Genomic DNA, 25,895 nt, shown 5'->3' on the forward strand with positions numbered 1-25,895 from the left:
TAAAATTAAAACATTTTGTCAGAAGTCTTATGGCCCATATACTGTATCCATTTTCCTAGTCAGGTCACATGGTTATCAAAGCTTTGGGCCCTACTTACAAACCCCTAAACCCCTATTTCCCTCTCAGATATGAATGAGTGTGAGGAGACCAACGGTGGCTGTGAGACTTTGCGCTGCAACACCATTGGCAGCTTCTACTGCAAGTGTCCACTCGGCCAGGTGCACAGGGAGGACGGCAAGACCTGCCAAGGTGAGTGCTGTCACCCGGTGATGTCACCTGTCACCTCACACTGGTCCCAGAAGCATCTGTGAATACAAGCCTGCAGTATCACTTAAAGGAATAGTTCACCCAAATTGCAAAATTACATATCGATTTCCTCACCCTGTAAGCAGTTTGTAATTTTGCAATTTGGGTAATCTTTCCCTTTAAAACAGAATGGTATGGGTTCACAGAATTAACAAAGAATACTGTATAGCAGGGGTAGGCAACTAAATTCAACCGCAGGCCGATATTTGTCAGATGCGGATGATTGGGGGGCCGGAACGTAATTATAATAATATGTTCACCACTAAACCCCAAAAGAACAATTATTTTATACTTTGATTACATTGATGACCATCTAGATTATGAGATGAAAGGTTCTCCTCACCATAGCTTTAGCCACGTCATTAGTGCTTAGTTGTGGTGGTCTGTCTGATCTCAGCCAACCTTTTTGACGAATAGGAAGTGATTGCACAAAGCAGTGTTATTACAAGGGGATCTCTGTAATTAGTGTGTCATTACATGGACACGGCTTCAAAGGTGCCTCTCTCTACCTGATCTTTTACTTCCTGGATGTAGACTAGAATACACTCAGTTACCTCTGTTTAAGTTGGAATCTGTTGCGTTGAAATGGCCACGTCCGTCTGTTTGTGACATTACAACAACAAAGACGTTACTTCAACAAATGAACACTGTTTTCTTCCCTCGGACATCATTGCACATCATTGCTCCCGTGACAGATAGTATGTACTGTGATTTGTTTTATTACGATGCTGGATGCTCATCTCCTCCTTTTCAAAAACACAACACAAACAATAACAAATGTGCCTGGGGCATCCAGTGGTGCTGTTTCACCTTTTGCGCATTTTAGCTTTAAAGATGGGTTCCGTTGCCAGGTAAAATCTATGGAGAATATCCTTTAGTCCTTTAGCTACATGGTAGTTTAGTGTCTAGCTAGCTACCTTCAAACCACACTAATTAACTCACCGACACACAGAGCCCCACAGTGAGTAGAGCTGGAGCTGAGGATCACACATGTACACTGTCTGATGCAACACATTTTGTTAGTGTCATTTTACCCTCCAAATATTTCCTCTTCGTCTTCAGTGTCAAATCCAGAGGCACTTGACACGCTAATAAAACAACATTCCAGAGGACATTTAATTAATGCCTTGGAGAGAGTCCTCAAGTTAGTTTGTAATTTAATAAAGTATTAATTCAACCTCTCACATATCCATCGGAAATAAATGAATGACTCTTTTAATCCTTTGAATGTTCTTGACACAAAGAATTCACTGTTATTTTTACTTTTTGTCCAAAAGTGTTGGTCCCCTTGGGAGCTACTTATTCTTCGGTCATGGCAATGATAGATATTTTCTCTATTACACTAGGAATCCCAACAGCCGCCTATTGAAATGAAAAGAAGAGGCAGATGTTTGGAAAGTCATTAAGAATGAAGAATGTCCTGTCCGGTTTACATTAAGTCTTGGCTTTTCCCGGGTTGAAAGAACTGCTATGTTTTCTTTCCTTGGCCTCATTATTCATAAGAAGCCTCCAGGAGCTGTGTCCATGCCGTGCTGTATTACAGTAAGCAGGAGTGTAGGTGTGTAGATGTGTCACGTATGCACGAGCATGTTGGGAACAATCTATACTGAGCCGCAGAAATGTAGTGGTGCTACAATGATTCTGTGTGTGTATGTGTGTGTTTGCGTGCATGTTTGTGTGTGTTTGCATGTCCATGTGTGTGTTTGTGCTTGGTGCTCATGTGTGTCCTATTTAAGTCCAGACCTTTTGGCCTGAGGACAGTACCTATAAAAGACAGGAACAATTCATCCCAAGAGTCTCACTGCCATGGAAAAGACAGAGGATCCCTGAGGCAAAGCCAACATAAAATGCTCTCACTTCAAAGCAGGCCTTTAGCCTAGTCAATGGAGGTGCGTTCAGGAAAGTATGAACCACTGTGATGTGAACAGCCCAATCTCTTTCTAATCATGTCCGACTGGCTGCTGAACAATGTCTAAGGTGTCGCAGAGTGTCTGGTTTGTATCATGGACTTATGGCACAGGTACACGAGCCAAGTATTTTTTGTGGTACTGTACGGTATCCGTATTAGGACAGCCTCAGGAGGTGAGACATGACTGATACACCCCCACTGTGGTGAATGCTGCCTGCATGCTACATACGCAGCATCATCAACACAGCAACGTTTGAGGCTTGTGTGCCTGGGTTGTCTTTTTACACTAGTAAGGGCCATAACTACATATGAGGATACAGAGGTTATAATAGCCTAATAAAAATATATATTTTGTACACAATAAAGAAAATGTATTACGGGTCAACATCTAAATATTTCTCCCAGTGTTTATGAAAGCTCAGAATGCTTATATTCTTGATCTGACAGTTTTAATCGCATGTGACTCTTTGTGAATGAGTGGAATCATCAACGGTGGTTTATTCGTAATGATTTCCTCTGTCCCCCGGATTTGCCTCACAGATTTTCCTTTTTAGAAGCACATTCACCACTCACCCAAACAGCAAAGTCCACCCTCTTGCAGTTCATGCTGAGGGCCTGATACGTGAAATGAACTACCCCCGAATTACCCCAGGTTGAGACTAGAGTGCAGTGTGTTCGCAAGATGCCGGACAAAAAGCAATTTTAGAACCGTCCCACAACTCCTGCTTTGTCTACAGACATCCCCCAAACAAACAATACAGGAGGAATGTAGGAGGAAGCATATAGGAGGATGCAGAGGAGACAGAACGAGAAGCATCCTTATTAATGCCTAGGAATACAAATTTGAATAGTATAGAATTTGAAGAAAAGAGATATCTATGTAAAGAGATTATGATTTTATGCAAATCATCATTACAACTGACTGGACAAAAATCCAATTTTATTGGTTGCATACACATATTTTGCAGATGTTATTGCGGGTGTAGCGAAATGCTTGTGTTTCTAGCTCCAACAGTGCAGTAATATCTTATAATACACAACAATATACACACACAGGATACACACACAGGATACTTGTATCCGTAACACTGATGCTATGAATTTACAGCAGCTAATGCTGGTGTCTTTTTTGATAGTTTTTTCTGTTCTCCACATGACATTTTAAAGTGTTTTAAATGTATAGAAATGCAGTAAATGAGCTTCAACTTTAAAATTGTTTTACTTCAGGCTCTGTCATTCTATAGATGAGCTCACGTGTGGCTCGCTTGGCACATCACTTGACCACACTATTACCGTGCTATTTCCCTCACTCAGCTGAAGTTGGCTATTCCCTCGCTGCTCCCATCCATGCACAGCAGTAGATGATTGAATACATCAAGAACAGCCCTTGCAAATCCCACAATGCCTTTAATGTCCAAAATGACATTAACGTGTTGATTTATGTCGGGCTTATAGCAATATACTTTGGATAAAGTTGATCGAGTCCATCATGTGAATAAATATGAGTTAACAGTTTCATGTGTTGAATGTAGTTTAATGTGTTGAAATGCTTTTATTGTGGTGTAATTCATTGTGAACGTTCCTGTGTGGTTCAGTTGTTCCGTAGAACTGTGCTTCTGTCATTGTATCTGAGGATGGAAGAAGGAGGGAGGGACATGGAGGAGGAGTGTGGACCTGCGTTCGGTGAATGGAGAGAGAGGAAGGGAGAATGAGAACGAGAGGAGGAGGAGGGATGAGGGAGGGTCTCCAACTAAAAGAGAGAAACATGCAGCATGTCTGTCAAAGCTGAGAGAGAGTTAGAGAGAGAGAGAGGAAATGCTGCCTGAAATAACAAATAAAATTACTTACTATACTTAAACCCAGAGAGTCAAATGGTGCGGTGATCATACCTCCTTTTGGGATACTATCGACAGCTTGGTACAAGCTCTACTATTCTATCTACAAATCTTCTAACTTCCAAGCTTAGTTCTCTGTAGATACTTATCTCACACTTTCAGTGCTGTTAAGACCATGGCATCCCTAGGATGGGTCGTGGTGGTTCTAGTGGGCTTTTGGAGCCAGCTAAGCCCAGGTCAGGGAGCTAATAATGGGCCTGGCAGATACCGCTACCAGCGCAGGAACTGCTACACCTGCTTCTATGGATACAATGGCTACAACACGGGGCACATGAAAGGTGCAGGTGAGTGAGAAGTATGTGCTGTGTGCACAGTGCTCTACCATAGTACAGTATATCAGTCCCCGTTGTGAGCAAGATCATGTAATATCTGTCATCGTGTGTAGAGTATGACATTAGACTTTGTCACTTGAACCTCCTGGAATGCAAGGGAACCTGTAGTTTTTTATTGATTACATCTAAGAGATTATAATTCTGAATCAAGGCTTCTGTGTGTACTGACATCTGACATGTAGACACATTATCAGTGTGTGTGTGTGTGTGTGTGTGTGTGTGTGTTTGTTTGTTACAAATACAATGCAATGCAACTTCATTGTCCCATATAGGGCTGTAAACCTACATTAATGGCTTAACCTGCATTTATTTGCATGTTTAAAATGGTAATGTGTGAGTGGAGTAGTGGGACACGTATAAAGTACTTTGAAAGCAGGTAGGGATCAGGATACACTGCTGCTGCAGTTAAGGGGAATATACTGGAAGATGAGCTCTATGAGCCCTGTGTAGAGATGAAAGCAGAGGGACAGAGAGAGAGAGAGAGCAAGAGAGACCATGCAAGTCTATATCGAGGTTGTCCTTCTTGATTACAGAGAGAATGACAAAATAACAAATATGTGACCAACCGGCTCGATTCGATCGTATGTAGCAAAACTTGAAATTGTGTTTGTTTTTTTACGTTGGATAAAAGTAGAGACTCAGAGCTAGAAAATGGTATATCATACACTACAGTTCAGGAACAATGGGAAAGTAATTATGTTTTGAAAATGTTTGAGAAAATTGCCCTTGAATGTTTAAGTACACCTACTGGAGAGCTCTTCTTTGTCTACACCCATTCAGCATCTTCACACCTTCTTAAGCCTTAGCCCCACCCATCTTTTTAAGCATTCACATGTAAGGCCATGTGCTAAATAGAGTGACTACAGTAGTGTACTAAATAAACAAAGATTTCAAGACTAAAGGCTGGTTTATACTGTCTATCGACATGTCTGTATACAGTTGTCATAGTGACATCATGAACATTCTATTGGCGTCCGACATCAAACTTGTCGTTGTTGTAATGAAAAAGGATAAACACAAAACGACAGGCTGCATGACATCAGCAGCCTGGTGGACCAAAATAACCTAACTGGTGTATTTTAACACCAATAAACCCATCCGTTTAACAATGAATTTAGTGTATGTCAATCTAGCAAACTAGGCAACTAAAAGCAACTTTCTTAACAATGTTTTGTACTCCCTGACAAAAGGCCATGCAGCCGAAACACTTCAGAGTTTTTCAACTTTGTTTCCATTGAACATGCCATACAAATAAAGTGCCCTGGTCCTCCTTTCTTTTTAATGTTTTGGTTTGTGTCTAGCTTGTTAGTTAGCTAACTAGCTAACACTAAGTTAGCTGGCTAGCCAGTTCAAATAATGACCATATCATATAGCTGACAACGTCTTAACTTTAGCTAATTTGTATTCATTATTACAGGAAAATAAACTCAATTAAGATAATTATTTACAAGTTAATGGCGAGCTAATTACAGAAAATACTTGGACACTGTCTCGTTGGCCTAACGTTATATCCTAATTTGACTTCGGTGCAGGTCATGTTGTTCTTCACTTCTCCGGTAAACACACACTATATCAAATAAAATATAAGTTTATTGTCAGGATACAGAAGGTGTAAATGGTACAGTGAAATGGTTACTTGCATAGTGGAGTCTTCTGTTTAGACATGTAGCTAACTAACTAGCTAGCTAAACAATGAACCATAATCTTAACTCATAATTTTTCTACCCTGCTTGAATCTACAGGTAGCTAAAGCTAACCAACCATGTTAAATGTTAGCTAGCTAGCTAACATTAGGTTATAACTAGCAATGCAAGTGGTTCTGAGATACAAATAATATTACTACACAGATAATACACATAACCTTAGCTAGTGAGCCAGCCAGCTAACATTAGCTAGCTAGCTAACAGTATGCTTTAACTTGAAATGAAAACAACTTTCTGACAAAATTAGAAACGTATGATATCTGAAAATATAGCTAGCTAGACACTCTTAACGGTATACATGGATGAACGCTTCTCCCTCTCTGTCACGGATGCCATGGTTGCCCTTAGTTTGAAGATGTATTCCAGAGACAGGAGTTTTATACAACAGCCTTCTGTGTGTTCTCTTTTCAACTCCCTCCACATATTTGCAATCAAACGCCTGAATTTTCTCCATCTCCTTAGCTATCATATTCTGCTTCTACCGGGCATTCCACAGATTTCAAAACTCGGTCCTCCAGAAAGTGCAGAGCATTAGCAACACTTTTGCAGTTCTTCATGATATCGTTAAAAAAGGCTTCTTTAGAAAGAATTACCAACATATACTGAGCAGCTCATGTTATAGACAGAAGCGTGCTACATAGCACACCAATTCAAACTCATCTCTCGGCATGTCCAGCCCATCCCCCATCCATTCTCAGCCAATCATGGCTAGCGGGAAGGTTCCTGCCTTTTTCTGCTAAACCATCTCGACTCGTAATTTAACAATTTTATTCGGATTTACAGATGGCATACAAGTTTGTTATTACGGCACATTGAAGCTCACACGTTCCAGAAGGCATTTCTACCAAATAACGCATTTTGATTAAAAATAATAATAATCCTCTCCTGTGAAGTAGTGACGCTCGACATATGCCTAGTTTCCTGAAATTTGTCACATATTATTCCATTTACTGACCCCTGAAGCCTCCACTCTTCAACTCAATATTTTATAACGATCAAACAAAGAACTGTCACACCCTGACCATAGTTTACTTTGTATATTTCTATGTTTTGGTTGGTCAGGGTGTGAGCTGAGTGGGCATTCTATGTTTCATGTCTAGTTTGTCTATTTCTATGTCTGGCCTGATATGGTTCTCAATCAGAGGCAGGTGTTAGTCATTGTCTCTGATTGGGAACCATATTTAGGTAGCCTGGGTTTCACTGTGTGTTGGTGGGTGATTGTTCCTGTCTTTGTGTTTGCACCAGATATAGGCTGTTTCGGTTTTCATTACGTTTTTTGTAGTGTTTGTATTGATTCGTTTTTTACGTTTGTTTATTAAACATGGATCGCAAATCTACACCCTGCATTTTGGTCCGACTCTCCTTCACCACAAGAGAACCGTTACAGGAACTGAATTGTTGAAGCGAAATTCCCTTACTTTCAGTCTCATGATAAATGTTAACTAGAATCACGAAATATTGATGTATTGAATATAATTATGAATATTGCATTTAAAATGATGGAGTATGATTGATGGAATCATGTTTTGAGTTTTCTATTATGTTATCATGGGTATTTGAAAGCAGTATGGAGCCTCACCTGGGCACACCCCTTTTTCCCTTGTTCCCCTTCCCTATACCTATTTAGTGGTATGGTATTATGGCTCAGCTAGGCCCCAGTTATGGAGGGGTGCCATACAGTTTTTGACTACTACTACTACTTGTTTAAATCCGATCGCTTATGCTTTGATCATGGATCGACTATAGCCTATGAAATTACAGTTGTTTGGAAACGTGAAACCTTTTGTTTGGAGAATCATTTTTTTGTTTTTATACAATCAAGGCTTGAGAATCTCCTTTTTTGGTTGCTTTGGAAGCGGGTCTGACTGTGGCATCACATACCTGTAGCCTCAAGGCAAGTTTTGAATTGGATTACATATTGCCTTTATAACAATGTTTTACAGCTGTCAAATCTTCATCCTCCTAAATTGGAAAAGAGTGGGCATTCTATGTTTCATGTCTAGTTTGTCTATTTCTATGTCTGGCCTGATATGGTTCTCAATCAGAGGCAGGTGTTAGTCATTGTCTCTGATTGGGAACCATATTTAGGTAGCCTGGGTTTCACTGTGTGTTGGTGGGTGATTGTTCCTGTCTTTGTGTTTGCACCAGATATAGGCTGTTTCGGTTTTCATTACGTTTTTTGTAGTGTTTGTATTGATTCGTTTTTTACGTTTGTTTATTAAACATGGATCGCAAATCTACACCCTGCATTTTGGTCCGACTCTCCTTCACCACAAGAGAACCGTTACAGGAACTGAATTGTTGAAGCGAAATTCCCTTACTTTCAGTCTCATGATAAATGTTAACTAGAATCACGAAATATTGATGTATTGAATATAATTATGAATATTGCATTTAAAATGATGGAGTATGATTGATGGAATCATGTTTTGAGTTTTCTATTATGTTATCATGGGTATTTGAAAGCAGTATGGAGCCTCACCTGGGCACACCCCTTTTTCCCTTGTTCCCCTTCCCTATACCTATTTAGTGGTATGGTATTATGGCTCAGCTAGGCCCCAGTTATGGAGGGGTGCCATACAGTTTTTGACTACTACTACTACTTGTTTAAATCCGATCGCTTATGCTTTGATCATGGATCGACTATAGCCTATGAAATTACAGTTGTTTGGAAACGTGAAACCTTTTGTTTGGAGAATCATTTTTTTGTTTTTATACAATCAAGGCTTGAGAATCTCCTTTTTTGGTTGCTTTGGAAGCGGGTCTGACTGTGGCATCACATACCTGTAGCCTCAAGGCAAGTTTTGAATTGGATTACATATTGCCTTTATAACAATGTTTTACAGCTGTCAAATCTTCATCCTCCTAAATTGGAAAAGAGTGGGCATTCTATGTTTCATGTCTAGTTTGTCTATTTCTATGTCTGGCCTGATATGGTTCTCAATCAGAGGCAGGTGTTAGTCATTGTCTCTGATTGGGAACCATATTTAGGTAGCCTGGGTTTCACTGTGTGTTGGTGGGTGATTGTTCCTGTCTTTGTGTTTGCACCAGATATAGGCTGTTTCGGTTTTCATTACGTTTTTTGTAGTGTTTGTATTGATTCGTTTTTTACGTTTGTTTATTAAACATGGATCGCAAATCTACACCCTGCATTTTGGTCCGACTCTCCTTCACCACAAGAGAACCGTTACAGGAACTGAATTGTTGAAGCGAAATTCCCTTACTTTCAGTCTCATGATAAATGTTAACTAGAATCACGAAATATTGATGTATTGAATATAATTATGAATATTGCATTTAAAATGATGGAGTATGATTGATGGAATCATGTTTTGAGTTTTCTATTATGTTATCATGGGTATTTGAAAGCAGTATGGAGCCTCACCTGGGCACACCCCTTTTTCCCTTGTTCCCCTTCCCTATACCTATTTAGTGGTATGGTATTATGGCTCAGCTAGGCCCCAGTTATGGAGGGGTGCCATACAGTTTTTGACTACTACTACTACTTGTTTAAATCCGATCGCTTATGCTTTGATCATGGATCGACTATAGCCTATGAAATTACAGTTGTTTGGAAACGTGAAACCTTTTGTTTGGAGAATCATTTTTTTGTTTTTATACAATCAAGGCTTGAGAATCTCCTTTTTTGGTTGCTTTGGAAGCGGGTCTGACTGTGGCATCACATACCTGTAGCCTCAAGGCAAGTTTTGAATTGGATTACATATTGCCTTTATAACAATGTTTTACAGCTGTCAAATCTTCATCCTCCTAAATTGGAAAAGAGTGGGCATTCTATGTTTCATGTCTAGTTTGTCTATTTCTATGTCTGGCCTGATATGGTTCTCAATCAGAGGCAGGTGTTAGTCATTGTCTCTGATTGGGAACCATATTTAGGTAGCCTGGGTTTCACTGTGTGTTGGTGGGTGATTGTTCCTGTCTTTGTGTTTGCACCAGATATAGGCTGTTTCGGTTTTCATTACGTTTTTTGTAGTGTTTGTATTGATTCGTTTTTTACGTTTGTTTATTAAACATGGATCGCAAATCTACACCCTGCATTTTGGTCCGACTCTCCTTCACCACAAGAGAACCGTTACAGGAACTGAATTGTTGAAGCGAAATTCCCTTACTTTCAGTCTCATGATAAATGTTAACTAGAATCACGAAATATTGATGTATTGAATATAATTATGAATATTGCATTTAAAATGATGGAGTATGATTGATGGAATCATGTTTTGAGTTTTCTATTATGTTATCATGGGTATTTGAAAGCAGTATGGAGCCTCACCTGGGCACACCCCTTTTTCCCTTGTTCCCCTTCCCTATACCTATTTAGTGGTATGGTATTATGGCTCAGCTAGGCCCCAGTTATGGAGGGGTGCCATACAGTTTTTGACTACTACTACTACTTGTTTAAATCCGATCGCTTATGCTTTGATCATGGATCGACTATAGCCTATGAAATTACAGTTGTTTGGAAACGTGAAACCTTTTGTTTGGAGAATCATTTTTTTGTTTTTATACAATCAAGGCTTGAGAATCTCCTTTTTTGGTTGCTTTGGAAGCGGGTCTGACTGTGGCATCACATACCTGTAGCCTCAAGGCAAGTTTTGAATTGGATTACATATTGCCTTTATAACAATGTTTTACAGCTGTCAAATCTTCATCCTCCTAAATTGGAAAAGAGTGGGCATTCTATGTTTCATGTCTAGTTTGTCTATTTCTATGTCTGGCCTGATATGGTTCTCAATCAGAGGCAGGTGTTAGTCATTGTCTCTGATTGGGAACCATATTTAGGTAGCCTGGGTTTCACTGTGTGTTGGTGGGTGATTGTTCCTGTCTTTGTGTTTGCACCAGATATAGGCTGTTTCGGTTTTCATTACGTTTTTTGTAGTGTTTGTATTGATTCGTTTTTTACGTTTGTTTATTAAACATGGATCGCAAATCTACACCCTGCATTTTGGTCCGACTCTCCTTCACCACAAGAGAACCGTTACAGGAACTGAATTGTTGAAGCGAAATTCCCTTACTTTCAGTCTCATGATAAATGTTAACTAGAATCACGAAATATTGATGTATTGAATATAATTATGAATATTGCATTTAAAATGATGGAGTATGATTGATGGAATCATGTTTTGAGTTTTCTATTATGTTATCATGGGTATTTGAAAGCAGTATGGAGCCTCACCTGGGCACACCCCTTTTTCCCTTGTTCCCCTTCCCTATACCTATTTAGTGGTATGGTATTATGGCTCAGCTAGGCCCCAGTTATGGAGGGGTGCCATACAGTTTTTGACTACTACTACTACTTGTTTAAATCCGATCGCTTATGCTTTGATCATGGATCGACTATAGCCTATGAAATTACAGTTGTTTGGAAACGTGAAACCTTTTGTTTGGAGAATCATTTTTTTGTTTTTATACAATCAAGGCTTGAGAATCTCCTTTTTTGGTTGCTTTGGAAGCGGGTCTGACTGTGGCATCACATACCTGTAGCCTCAAGGCAAGTTTTGAATTGGATTACATATTGCCTTTATAACAATGTTTTACAGCTGTCAAATCTTCATCCTCCTAAATTGGAAAAGAGTGGGCATTCTATGTTTCATGTCTAGTTTGTCTATTTCTATGTCTGGCCTGATATGGTTCTCAATCAGAGGCAGGTGTTAGTCATTGTCTCTGATTGGGAACCATATTTAGGTAGCCTGGGTTTCACTGTGTGTTGGTGGGTGATTGTTCCTGTCTTTGTGTTTGCACCAGATATAGGCTGTTTCGGTTTTCATTACGTTTTTTGTAGTGTTTGTATTGATTCGTTTTTTACGTTTGTTTATTAAACATGGATCGCAAATCTACACCCTGCATTTTGGTCCGACTCTCCTTCACCACAAGAGAACCGTTACAGGAACTGAATTGTTGAAGCGAAATTCCCTTACTTTCAGTCTCATGATAAATGTTAACTAGAATCACGAAATATTGATGTATTGAATATAATTATGAATATTGCATTTAAAATGATGGAGTATGATTGATGGAATCATGTTTTGAGTTTTCTATTATGTTATCATGGGTATTTGAAAGCAGTATGGAGCCTCACCTGGGCACACCCCTTTTTCCCTTGTTCCCCTTCCCTATACCTATTTAGTGGTATGGTATTATGGCTCAGCTAGGCCCCAGTTATGGAGGGGTGCCATACAGTTTTTGACTACTACTACTACTTGTTTAAATCCGATCGCTTATGCTTTGATCATGGATCGACTATAGCCTATGAAATTACAGTTGTTTGGAAACGTGAAACCTTTTGTTTGGAGAATCATTTTTTTGTTTTTATACAATCAAGGCTTGAGAATCTCCTTTTTTGGTTGCTTTGGAAGCGGGTCTGACTGTGGCATCACATACCTGTAGCCTCAAGGCAAGTTTTGAATTGGATTACATATTGCCTTTATAACAATGTTTTACAGCTGTCAAATCTTCATCCTCCTAAATTGGAAAAATCAACGGATTCATTTTGGGAAGGTGATGGGATGGCCGTCATGGAAAAAAGGAAAGGAAAAACCATGTCCTTGGATGCTTTAAGCACTCAGAACACAGAGGAAATCGTATGACTTACATGAAAAAGCATTGACTCCATCCGAAATTCTCCGACACGAAATCCCAGTGTCGGCACCCTAACTCTAGATGGTGTAACCCGCGTCAGCATCAGGGGAGGGTGATACGAGAGTGTGAGCTGTATGTCTTAGATTAGAGATTATAAACTACCTGGCATAGTCAATCTGCAGATGCAGCAGTTTCTCTGTTGTGTCTTTGACTGGATGAATTCCTGGGATCCTCCTGATTTATGACAGTTGGACTTTGTTGCTTTTTCTTAATGCGTCTTATCATTGTCCAGTAAGATTATGGCAAGCACAGGAAGATCCTGGCATCAGATCACACATGCCGATGCATGGACACAGGCAAGAACACACGCACCCATGCACACACATTTATGTGCAAACGTACACACACACACACAAACACATGCACACACGCACACATACATTCACACACACATATGCCAATATTACTTCCCAAAAGCAAGGTTCTGCTGCACTCCATACTCCTAATCTTTAAACACTGAGTGATTGAACCACAGAAGACCACAATCTTGTAACCACCAAGATACATACTCTATCATCTCAGCCAAGTGTGTTCATGGTTCCAGTTTCAATCATGTTGATGCTGGCTGGAAGTGTGAGCGACCCTAAGGCAGCTGTTTAGGACATTACAATTGTGTTTTGTTGTGCTAGTCTGTGTGAATTTCATGGCTGTTAATGAGAGTTCAATGAGCAGTGAATGACTGTGAGGTCAGGGAGAGAAGTTGGTCAGAGCAACAGGGGCCAGAGGCTGATTTCCTTGACGGATTGCTCTCTTGCTGCAGTTGTTCTTTCTCAATTCAATAAAAAAAGGCTTTTATTGGCATGGGAAACATATGTTTACATTGCCAAAGCAAGCGAAATAAACAATCAGAAATTAACAGTAAACATTACACTCATGAAAGTTTCAAAGGAATAGAGACATTTTAAATGTTATATTATGGCTATGTACAGTACAGTGCTGTAACAATGTGCAAATAGTTGAAGTACAAAAGGGAAAATAAATAAACAGATAAATATGGGTTGTGTATACAATGGTGCTTCATTGATTGCCCTTTTCTTGTGGCAACAAGTCACAAATCTTATGCTGATGGCACAGTGTGGTATTTCACCTAATAGATATGGGAGTTGATCAAAATGAGATTTTTATTCTTTATGGGTCTGTGTAATCTGAGGGAAATATGTGTCTCCAGTATGGTCATACATTTGGCAGGAGGTTAGGAAGTGCAGCTCTGATGTTGGGCGATTAGGCCTGGCTCGCAGTCGGCGTTCCAATTCATCCCAAAGGTGTTCGATGGGGTTGAGGTTAGGGCTCTGTGCATGCCAGTCAAGTTCTTCTACACCGATCTTGACAAATCATTTCAGTTTGGACCTCACTTTATGCACAGGGGCATTGTCATGCTGAAACAGGGAAGGGCCTTCCCCAAACTGTTGCCACAAAGTTGGAAGCACAGAATCATCTAGAATATCATTGTATGCTGTATCGTTAAGATTTCCCTTCACTGGAACTAAGGGGCCTAGCCCGAAGCATGAAAAACAACCCCAGACCATTATTCCTCCTCCATCAAACTTTACAGTTGACACTATGCATTCGGGCAGGTAGCGTTCTCCTGGTATCCGTCAAACCCAGATTTGTCCGTCGGACTTCCAGATAGTGAAATGTGATTCATCATTCCAGAGAACGTGTTTCCACTCCTCCAATGGCGGCGAGCTTTACACTTCAGTCAATGCGTGGCATTGCGCATGGTGATCTTAGGCTTGTATGCGGCAGTGGAAACCCGTTTCATGAAGCTTCCGACGAACAGTTCTTGTGCTGACGTTGCTTCCAGAGGCAGTTTGGAACTCAGTAGTGAGTGTTGCAACCGGCCTACGCGCTTCAGCACTCGGTGGTCCAGTTCTGTGAGATTGTGTGGACTGCCACTTCGTGTTTGAGCCATTGTTGCTCCTTGACATTTCCACTTCACAATAACAACACTTACAGTTGACTGAAGCAGCTCTAGCAGGGCAGAAATTTGACAAACTGACTTGTTGGAAAGGCGGTGCCACGTTGAAAGTCACTGAGCTCTTCAGTACGGCCATTCTACTGCTAATGTTTGTCTATAGAGATTGCATGGCTGTGTGCTTGATTTTACACATCTGACAGCAATGGGGGTGGCTGAAATATCCAAATCCATTCATTTGAAGGGTGTCCACATACTTTTTTGTGTATTTTCCCTTTTCATCTGTGCCATGACTAAAGCACTGGGTTTTTTCATGTCGGGTCATGTGAATTGGAAACACTCCTTGCCCAAGGTGGATCAAACCCTTTCAAACTACCACAAACCCATTCTGAATCTGATATCAAAAGAGCCAGAGACAATTTACATGGACAACATACTCTGTAGTTTAGTGAACTATTATATCAGGGCAGAGCACTATGCGAAGAATAGTTACAATGTCTTTAAACATAAATTCCTCTACTTTTCAACCTCATATCATTATGTCCAGCACAATATCAGTGTCTACATATGTGAAAACGGCGCGTTCCAGACTTGGAGCATCGGTACTGCTTGCCATGCAGTAGCAGAGAGAACAGTCTATGACTTGGGTGTCTGGAGTTTTTTTAAACAATTCTTAGGGTCTTCCTATGACACCGCCTGGCATAAAATTCCTAGCTCGCCCCCAGTGATGTACTGGGCCGTACGCAATACTCTCTGTAGCGCCTCTCTGTAGCGGTCGGATGCCAAGCAGTTGCCATACCAAGATGTGATGCAGCCAGTCAAGATGCTCTCAATGGTGCAGCTGTAGAACTTTGAGGATCTGAGGCCCATAACAAATCCTTTCAGCTTCCTGAGCGAGAAGAGGTGTTGTCGTGCCCTCTTCACAACTGTGTTGGTGTGTGTAGATCATGATGGATCCTTAGTGATGTCGACACTGAGGAACTTGAAGCTTTTGACCCGTTCCACTACAGCCCCGTCGATGTGAATGGGTGCGTGCTCTGCCCTTTGTTTCCTGTAGTCCACGATCATTTCCTTTGTCTTAATGACATTGAGGTAGAGGTTTTTGAGAGGTTGTTGGCCCACCAGAGGTTGGTTCAACTTGAGCGCTACAGTGGCGCTCACAGTAGGAACTGATTGCCTGTAAAATCCATATATTCAATCACTAAATCAAGTACTTTCAAAATGTTAATTGAAAATAATACCCCCCTTTTCATGAAGTAGATTTTACGGCATGTCATTCTACTGCGCTCTATTCTAACCAAACCTGCATTACCAGTTCATATCAGTAGGTATCACTATGCACTGGCTTGTAGAAAAAAACTGATGATAGCTGCCTGTCTCTGTATTTGTGAACGTTATGGTCAATTCTCTCTTTCTGCATTAGCCATCCATCTGTTATGGTTGAACAAATGTGTTCATATTGTTTGTGTAAACTGCTCTGTGGCAGAATTTGTAGGTTTTTTACTTTTAAGACAGTGATATGTGCGCCACCAACGTTAGTGATTAATCACCTGTAGTGGAAATACAATTATATTACTGGAACTTTACTGGACTAACATTTTTACATTTACATTTTTAGACATTTAGCAGGTCTTATCCAGAGCGACATACAGTAGTGAGCGCATATATTTTCATGCTTTCTTCATACTAGTCCCCCATGTTGACTGACTAACCTCTTCAGAAACTTCAGTCTCCCTTGACCTTGGGTAGCAGCAGGAGATCATTTCATCTTCTTTATCCTGTGCCAAACACATTTATTCAAGGAGTCTAAATTGTGAACGTTAACGGCTGGCTGCATGATTGCATCAACCTAGTTAGCTAATGTTAGCTCGCTAGCTAGCTATTTAGCTAGGCTACTCTAAAGCTAACGTTAGTCGTTTTCTTAGCTAGCTATAGATTAGAACATTCTAGCTAGTTTTAGAGGATGACTGCTTTTATTAACTGCTTTTATTAACACACCTTGTTTTCCATGAACATGTGTGTTCAGATGGGAGAGGAGTGTGAGCGAAGAAAGAAATCAAGTTAAACAACAAGGTGAACTAGTTGTTAACATGTGTGGTTGATGAGGCTCTGTAAGCTGTAGCTAGGAGACCACTGTGACTGACAAGTGAATTCACCTGTCGCAGTGAGCGTGGGGGCTACCGCGTGAAATGACAGGGACAGGGTTGCATCCACTAGGCAAAACTGAGGCGAACAAGCTAAAATTGGGAGAGACACTGTATGTAACTTGTCCAGTAAGAAAAACCTGCTTTCTTTTCCATTGCAAAATGTTTTTCAAAGTTTTTCTATGACGTGAACTAATGAATATGTCTGGTAAAAGTAGTGTGACAGCGCCACACCAGGTGAAAAAGTATTGGGGCAAATGCTGTCTCACCACGTTTTCTGGCTACTCTGGTGTCAAGTAATTGTCCTTTTGTTTTTTCATGATTTGGTTAGGTCTAATTATGTTGCTGTCCTGGGACTCTGTAGGATCTGTTTGGGGACTCTTCTCTACGTTAATCTCTCTGTAGGTGAGGGCTTTGTTATGGAAGGTTTGGGAATCACTTCCTTTTAGGTGGTTGTAGAACTCACTGGCTCTTTTCGCACACGCACACTCATACACACAGACAGTGTGTCAATTGAGCCTCTTGTCAAGATTCTTTGCAGATCTGTCAGGGGGGGTCCTCATCAGCCTGTAGTGCCTGAATGTGTCACGTTCTGACCATAGTTGTTTTGTGTTTTCTTTGTTTTAGAGCTGGTCAGGACGTGAGCTGAGTGGGCATTCTATGTTGTGTGTCTAGTTTTCCCGTTTCTATGTTTGGCCTGATATGGTTCTCAATCAGAGGCAGGTGTTAGTCATTGTCTCTGATTGGGAACCATATTTAGGTAGCCTGTTTTGTGTTGGGTTTTGTGGGTGGTTGTCTTCTGTCTTCGTGTGTCTGCACCAGACAGAACTGTTTATTTATTTTATTTTTTTGTATTTTGTAGTGTTCACGTTTATTGTCTTTATTAAACATGATGAACACTAACGACGCTGCGCTTTGGTCCTTTCCTTCGTCCACAGAAGAAAGCTGTTACAGCATGTGTTTGATTAGTACGCTGTTTGGGAGGCTCACTTTGTATACACTGTATATGTAAATGTGTAGACTATGTACTGTATACAGTGTAATATAATGTTCTTTAATGTACTGAATCGGGAGGCTATTCTGCACAGACACATAAGCAAATACACAGTATGTTACTGTAGCGCCCAGAGAGAACAGATTCTGATGGAAATGGGCTGTTTTCTGTTCCTTATTCTCCTGCTTTATTAACAATTCTGAGGTTGGATTGTGTGTGTGTGTGTGTGCACACGCACCTGAGTGTGCGTGCTTGTGAGAGCTTGCCAGTGTGTGCTTGCCAGTGTGTGAAGTCTGCGTGGCATGTTTCAAGAATCCCTGCTTTCCGTCAGTGTTGATGTGGCTTTGGATTTTATCTCCTTGTTGGCAGTGTCCTATGAAAACATGCCATGTCTTGCATACACGAACAGCCTTCATAAAATGCTTCAAAGCAGCATGATTGATGAAACAATGATTATTTTTCAAATTGAAATGCATACTCCCCACTTTGTTGTGGAGTCAACGTTCACGACCCGTGAATGGCCATTTTGTCTGCCATCGTTTCATATGAGAGTAATCTTCACCTTCATGCTTCACCCTGTAATTATCAAGAGGATATAAGGTTGTGGAGCTGATGCTTAGACCAGATTCTGTTCAGTTGTAATGTGAAGAAAAAGTTAACACTGTTAACCTCCCTCTTAAAAAAATGACTGATGCCTTTGCCCATTGGGGTAAGAAACATATCGTATGTCAAAGTGCCTACCCCCCTTAAGACAATGATTTGCAACCCAGATATCTTGCCAACAGAATGTTAATATGGTTGCCAGCGCAGTGAGAAATACATTAGTAGCGCCTATCGTACAGTATATCATCACAGAGAGGCTGCTGGCCATTTAAGCTTGGTGGCCCCCAGGGGTCAGACATAATTATTTATCTCATGGAGGAGAATAGGCAGGCCTTTAATCATCATCACAGGAGTACTACCAAGTCCTGAGTGCAAATCAGGCCCTTTTATCATGGGCAGCCTCAGAGAGTGTGCCAGACTGTCTGATGAGCTGTCTGGACAAGTCTGCCTTCCTTCTTCAGAGAGAGACTGACCTCTAATCAATGCTGCATGACTGTGCTCTTACACCCTACCTTACCTTCTACCTTACAGCACCCCATGGGGTGGTCTGGCACTGCTTTGTGTTCATCAAGAAAGGCCACCCATTCCATCACTGTTAAAGGGTAATATTTCAGCACTTTTCAACCTCATAGTTACTATCTCCAGCGCCATAGCATTGTCTACATATGTGAAAACAGCCATTTGGGAAGAACCATGATGTTAAGATGAGCTCTTTTCAGTTGGTTATTTTTCTTCTTAACCATAATTGGTTTCTGTATACATGTACAGTTGGTAATGTGTCATTCACTTGACATATGAGTGTTTCACTTTGAGTAATGCTGCTTTTACGAGGTAGACGGCAAACCAGATGTCATTGTTTTCAATGAGAGAACGATTGTAAATGCCATTGAGGCTGGCTGGCAGTGAATGCCGTCAGCCGCCAACGGTAGATGGGACTTGCCGCCAGAGTTAAAATATTTCAACTTTTGCCCTCTGCCATAGTGTTGTTCTCTACCGGATGTGTGTTTACTGAAATCACCATAGCAACGCATACTGTAGTGCTGGCTTGCTTTTGCCATAATTTTCTTTCTTGCTTTCTTGTCCTGATATCCCGACTGGTAGGACGTTTTTTGCATCCCTCATCTAAACGCAGCATGACTCTTTGTTTGGCTCCTGACTGTTAAAGCAATGAAACTAAGACCCTTAATTTCTTCGCTTCATTGTCGTTCCACTAATTTCTGTGTTTTTATTTTGACTCTCTCCATCCAGTCTCCAGTAAATTGTCCCTTGGCTGTGAGAAGTAGTAACATTTTCAAATCCTTATAGCATTTACATGCTGCTTCTGGGAACAGCTGCGTCTGGGAACAGCTGCGTTTGGGAACAGCTGCATCTGGGAACAGCTGCGCCTGGGAACAGCTGCATCTGGGAACAGCTGCGTTTGGGAACAGCTGCATCTGGGAACAGCTGCGTCTGGGAATAGCTGCGTCTGTGAACAGCTGCGTTTGGGAACAGCTGCATCTGGGAACAGCTGCACCTGGGAACAGCTGCATTTGGGAACAGCTGCGTCTGGGAACAGCTGCGTCTGGGAACAGCTGCGTCTGTGAACAGCTGCGTCTGGGAACAGCTGCGTCTGGGAACATGGAATGTGTCTGGGAACAGCTGCGTCTGGGAACAGCTGCGTCTGGGAACAGCTGCGTCTGGGAACATGGAATGTGTCTGGGAACAGCTGCATCTGGGAACAGCTGCGCCTGGGAACAGCTGCGTCTGGGAACAGCTGCGTTTGGGAACAGCTGCGTCTGGGAACAGTTGCGTCTGGGAACAGCTGCGTTTGGGAACAGCTGCGTCTGGGAACATGGAATGTGTCTGGGAACAGCTGCGTCTGGGAACAGCTGCGTCTGGGAACAGCTGCGTCTGGGAACATGGAATGTGTCTGGGAACAGCTGCATCTGGGAACAGCTGCGTCTGGGAACAGCTGCGTCTGGGAACATAGAATGTGTCTGGGAACATGTAATGTGTCTGGGAACAGCTGCGTCTGGGAACAGCTGCGTCTGGGAACAGCTGCGTTTGGGAACAGCTGTGTCTGGGAACATGGAATGTGTCTGGGAACAGCTGCGTCTGGGAACAGCTGCGTCTGGGAACAGCTGCGTCTGGGAACAGCTGTGTTTGGGAACAGCTGCGTCTGGGAACAGCTGCGTCTGGGAATAGCTGCGTTTGGGAACAGCTGCGTCTGGGAACATGGAATGTGTCTGGGAACAGCTGGGTCTGGGAACATGGAATGTGTCTGGGAACAGCTGGGTCTGCGAACAGCTGCGTCTGGGAACATGGAATGTGTCTGGGAACAGCTGCGTCTGGGAACATGGAATGTGTCTGGGAACAGCTGGGTCTTGGAACTGCTGCGTCTGGGAACATGGAATGTGTCTGGGAACAGCTGCGTCTGGGAACAGCTGCGTCTGGGAACATGGAATGTGTCTGGGGTTCATACAATTTGAGGATGAAAATACAATTTGAGGATGAAAATACAATTTGAGGATGAAAAGGACAGCTTCGTAAAAAAAGACATTTGATTTACAAACGGTTTGTTTTGTCTGTTAATGGACTTTCAGATCATTTGAACTGACGACCTTGACCTCACCCAGACACAACACTTGATTAGGCTATTTGGCCCAGTGCCTCATGAAGTGCAGTTATTCCCGCATATGTACATTATATAAATACCGCTGACCAACATTCTGCTCTGACACACAAACAAAATGTCCTCTCGATAAATAGATTGAGCATTGCTGTAACACTCCAAACCCCTCATGCTACCGAGATAAATCCACTGGTATGATCAACAATGCCTGACACACTAAATCCCCGGCTGATTACCAGGCATTTACTGCTTATCACACTGCCCAGTTTTAATGGCCACTGGGCCACTCTCCACTCCTGGGCCAAAGCCAGATCCTTCCTTTTGCCTTTTATATAGTCCTCTGGTGGCTCATTCAGGCACATGCCCTCACGTGGACCCTAATATAGCACCAGATGCAAAAACAACAGAGGACATCTGAGTTTAACAACGTTTGTGTCAAAAGCCAAATACCTTCTATTTCTTGTTCTGGCTTTCATGGTTTTGTTTTGGTGCTCTCTGGTCATGTTGACGTTGGAAGTTTAGTGGATGTCTGCATGTCAGATGGTTTTTCATAGGCTTGAAAGGCAAGCCTCGTGACCACAGTGTCTTGAAATGATAACAGTAATGCGTGTCAGTGTCGTTATGGAATGCTGCTTGACATTGCCTGTTTATCAAAGAAACTGAGGAAAACATGTTTGTTCTTCAGAAACCCCAAATGGAGAATAAGCTTTCGTCTTACTTAGAAAATGTCACTTGATGGCTTTGATAAAGTCAACAACAGAGACATACTGTACTTGTCGTGACTGCTGTTTGCTGCCACGTGTCTTGTTGATTGTATTGATGTGGCTCCTTAAAGGTTAGCTTATAGAGCAATATCCACTGTGCTGGGAAGAAACTGTTATGTTGTTGATAGGCACAGGTTTGTGCTGAGCATGTATTGTCCCATGGTAGTGCTCTTTGAAGAAGTATTATCCAGAAGAGAGGACCTTCAAACGGGTCCCTGACGGACACCTAATGTCATAGAGGCCCCTGGATAAGGTTTTAATAGAGGCATAGAGAATCATTGACCTTTAACCTGTTAAGGATAGATAAAACTTATGGAGAGGAACTGGAAGACATATTTACAGCCTTTGAGGAGGCTTGGATGGGCCCTTGGTTCATTTTCCATTGCCATTCCTGATCCAGGGAGTAACGCTAACTTTTGAGGAAATAAATGGGATAGATATACTCCATTGTAGTGGTTGGTTGTCAAGATGCCATAGGCTTTCTAACTTTTGATGGAATTTTCGCAGGGCGTCTGTCGTTAGACTGGCTGGTTTTGTGTGAATGTGTGTGCGGGCGTGTGTGCGTGTGTGTGTGTGTGTGTGTGTTTACTGGCCCTCCAGTGCTTGCTTTGCTAATTGTTCTGGCCTTTGTCCATCTGTCTCCTGTTACCACCTGGCCCCGATGAGATTGGCATGCGACTGTATTTCTTGTTGATTCCTCTGTGTGTCTAAGGCTTCTCTATAAGAGGCTTGCAGGGCTTCTGGGGCTTAGGCAGAGCTTTTCCACTGCAATACACTGTATAGCGAGAGCAGGGCTTCTGTGGTACACTGTACTGTGAGAACTCTTCCAATATAATACATTGTACAGCGAGATCTCTTCCACTACAATACACTGTGCAGCAGAGCTATTCCACTACAGTACACTGTATAGCGAGAGCTCTTCCACTACAATACACTGTACAGCAGAGCTCTTCCACTACAATAAACTGTATAGAGAGAGCTCTTCCACTACAATACACTGTACAGCGATCACACTGATTTGTATATTATTTGCAGGATGTTTCTCACCCTCTGCTCTTTGTCATTTCTTGGCCACAGATGTTGACGAGTGTCAGGTCCACAACGGAGGCTGCCACCACCGATGCGTCAACACCAGAAGCTCGTTCTACTGCGAATGCAACCCAGGCACCCGCCTGCACACAGATGGCCGGACATGCATTGGTAAGGAGTAGTGTGAAATTGCCTTTAGACCAGTGGTTCCAAAACTATGGGGTCTCCTGTTTCACATGGGGTCACCTGATATGAAAATGGGGTCGCAGGAACATTTCCAAAATTCCCCCCAAAATGTTTATTTTTTATTTTTATCGTTGTATCTCAAAATCATTGTAATGTGGTTACCCTTAAAAATCAAAATGATGATTGTTGAAATCTAAACGATAAAATTCAATCAGAGTGCCCGTAGATCGTGGGAAAAGGCCACACTTGACTGATGCGCTTCAATCAGAATAATTCAAGTGCAACAGTCAAGTGTAGCCTGTCGTGCTGTCATGTGACTGAATGCTGCAGTCTAAGCATTCACGGGTCATTACGGAGGAGTTTTGGTTACTGACTTGTTGTCTCCTTCAGAGCATTAAAACTGTATTTATTTATTTAACTAGGCAAGTCAGCTAAGATCAAATCGTATTTACAATGACGGCCTACCCCGGCCAAACCCGGGCGACACTGGGCCAATTGTGCGCCGCCCTTTGGGACTCCCAATCACGGCCGGATGTGATACGGTCTGGATTCAAACCAGGGACTGTAGTGACACCTCTTGCACTGAGATGTAGTGCCTTAGACCGCTGCGCCACTTGAGAGCCCATGGTGCCCTTTGTCAGCTCATATCTGTGTGAAGCTGGATTCAGCAGTGGTCTCGTCTGCATTAAAACCAAATATTGATCCAGGTTGGATGTGACAGCAGTGATGATGAGCGCACTGTTGACCACACCCCCTGACTTTGAGAAGCTCCGATGCGACATGCACAAGCACACCCATCTCATCAGCGGTGGTGAGATAAGAGATAATGTCAGACTCATTTGCAATTGGCTGTATAGCTCCACATTAAAAGTATGTGATCGTGAGTTGAGAAAACAATCAGAAATACTATTAGAATGTTTTGCAATTGCCTGCCATAGCCTCAAATAAAAAAGTACACTTTGGCTTTTAATTACAATTTATTTTGTGGTTGGGGTCATGAGAACTTTCAGATATCAAAACTGGATCGTGGATGAAAAAAGTTGGGGAACACCTACCCTAGACACTGACCTTGGGTCAGTTTTGCATTTCCCCACTAATGGTTAAGGTTAGGCTTGGAGGAGGGGAAGCTGATTCTAGGTCTCTACTGTACCTTGGGGAACTTCACACTGGAGCCATCAGTGAGACCTAAAGGGAGGGTGGAGCTGTGGAGGGGCACCTAAGGTCAACCAAGGTCAGGGGGGAGGGGTTTGGGAGTGATAGGGGTTTGGGATGAAAGAGGTGGATCTGGTCCAACGTGCTGGCTGTATCCCATTGTTGCCCTCGCCATCTGGAAACTATGCTATGGTAGAGGCTGGGACTCACATCAAAGCAGGGAAAGGGGTCTTCACCTTCTGCTTGTGTCAAAAGGGGGAATCAAAGAGTCTTTTGTGCTGGCAAAAGAGGTGCTTTCCCGCTGTTCTCCAGCAGCCCTTACAGAGCAGGTTTGTGTCTGGGCGTAGTAGCGCAGTTTCTGCCTCTGGCACACAACAACAGCATGTCAGGTTAACTCAAATCAAATTGTATTTGTCATATGCGCCGAATACAACTGGTGTAGACTTTACCATGAAATGCGTGCTTATGAGCCCTTAAGTCGAATTTGAGTCGATTGACGCAACGGTGTGTCAATCTAAGTAACATTATTTTTTTAAAACATTTAAAATCCGTCAGTTTAAGGTAGAAATATATTTGTTTGCTTTGGATGCATCTCAATCCACTGCATCTGCCAATGTTGCCCTTCCGCATCTGCAGTCAAAAGTGACCTGTCTTCTCACTAAAACATCTGTAGAGTCCAAACAGTTTGACATACAAACTACTATGGAAAGGGGAGACTCTCAGGTACATGAAGGTGTTCTCCGTTTTGCTCTAAGATCACCACAAGTGGCAAGGGACTCATCTGAAGTCGGTACCGTTGATGTGCTAACTTCTGTTTGTAGATTCCGAACCGTTTGGGCTACAAACTAATGTGACCTCACTGTGGAAAAGTCTCACGAATACGATGATCATCTACGTTTTACTCTATGACCCGCACAAGTGTCACAGGACTCGTATGAAGGTAACTAGGACCCTTGAAAAAAAACTAAATTGAAGTATGAAGGCAGTTTTGTGCCTACCCAAATTACGAGTAAAAATAAATATATACACTACCGTTCAAAAGGGCAATTACACATTTCCTTGTTTTTGAAAGACATTTTTTAAAAATTGTACATTAAAATAACATCAAATTGATCAGAAATACAGTGTAGACATTAATAATGTTGTAAATGACTATTATAGCTGGAAACGGCAGATTTTTTTATGGAATATCTACATAGGCTAACAGAGGCCCATTATCAGCAACCATCACTCCTGTGTTCCAATGGCATGTTGTGTTCCAATGGCATGTTGTGTTAGCTAATTCAAGTTTATCATTTTAAAAGGATAATTGAACATTAGAAAACCATTTTTCAATTATATAAGCACAGCTGAAAACTGTTGTCCTGATTAAAGAAGCAATAAAACTGGCCTTCTTTAGACTAGTTGAGTATCTGGAGCATCAGCATTTGTGGGTTCGATTTGTGGAGTGATTTGTGGAGGGGTTAAAAAACTAGGACATTTCTAAGTGATCCCAAACTTTTGAACGGTAGTGTATATACACTGCTCAAAAAAATAAAGGGAACACTTAAACAACACAATGTAACTTCAAGTCAATCACACTTCTGTGAAATCAAACTGTCCACTTAGGAAGCAACACTGATTGACAATAAATTTCACATGCTGTTGTGCAAATGGAATAGACAACAGGTGGAAATTATAGGCAATTAGCAAGACAC

At 41.8% G+C, this 25,895-nt stretch overlaps 1 protein-coding gene across 1 annotated transcript in view; it reads left to right on the forward strand.

Annotated features, from left to right (window-relative positions):
* Window positions 1-4,025: 4,025 nt before the first annotated feature.
* LOC109869651 (multiple epidermal growth factor-like domains protein 6) overlaps window positions 4,026-25,895 on the forward strand; it is a 114,859-nt gene continuing 92,989 nt past the window's right edge. Inside the window, exons 1-2 of the mRNA XM_031804269.1 lie at window positions 4,026-4,395; window positions 22,909-23,031. Of these exons, the coding sequence (XP_031660129.1) occupies window positions 4,227-4,395; window positions 22,909-23,031 (292 nt within the window). The 5' untranslated portion in view covers window positions 4,026-4,226. The remainder of the gene's footprint in view (window positions 4,396-22,908; window positions 23,032-25,895) is intronic.

This window comes from Oncorhynchus kisutch, linkage group LG24 (genome assembly GCF_002021735.2).
Source record: "Oncorhynchus kisutch isolate 150728-3 linkage group LG24, Okis_V2, whole genome shotgun sequence".
Taxonomy (NCBI): Eukaryota; Metazoa; Chordata; class Actinopteri; order Salmoniformes; family Salmonidae; genus Oncorhynchus; species Oncorhynchus kisutch.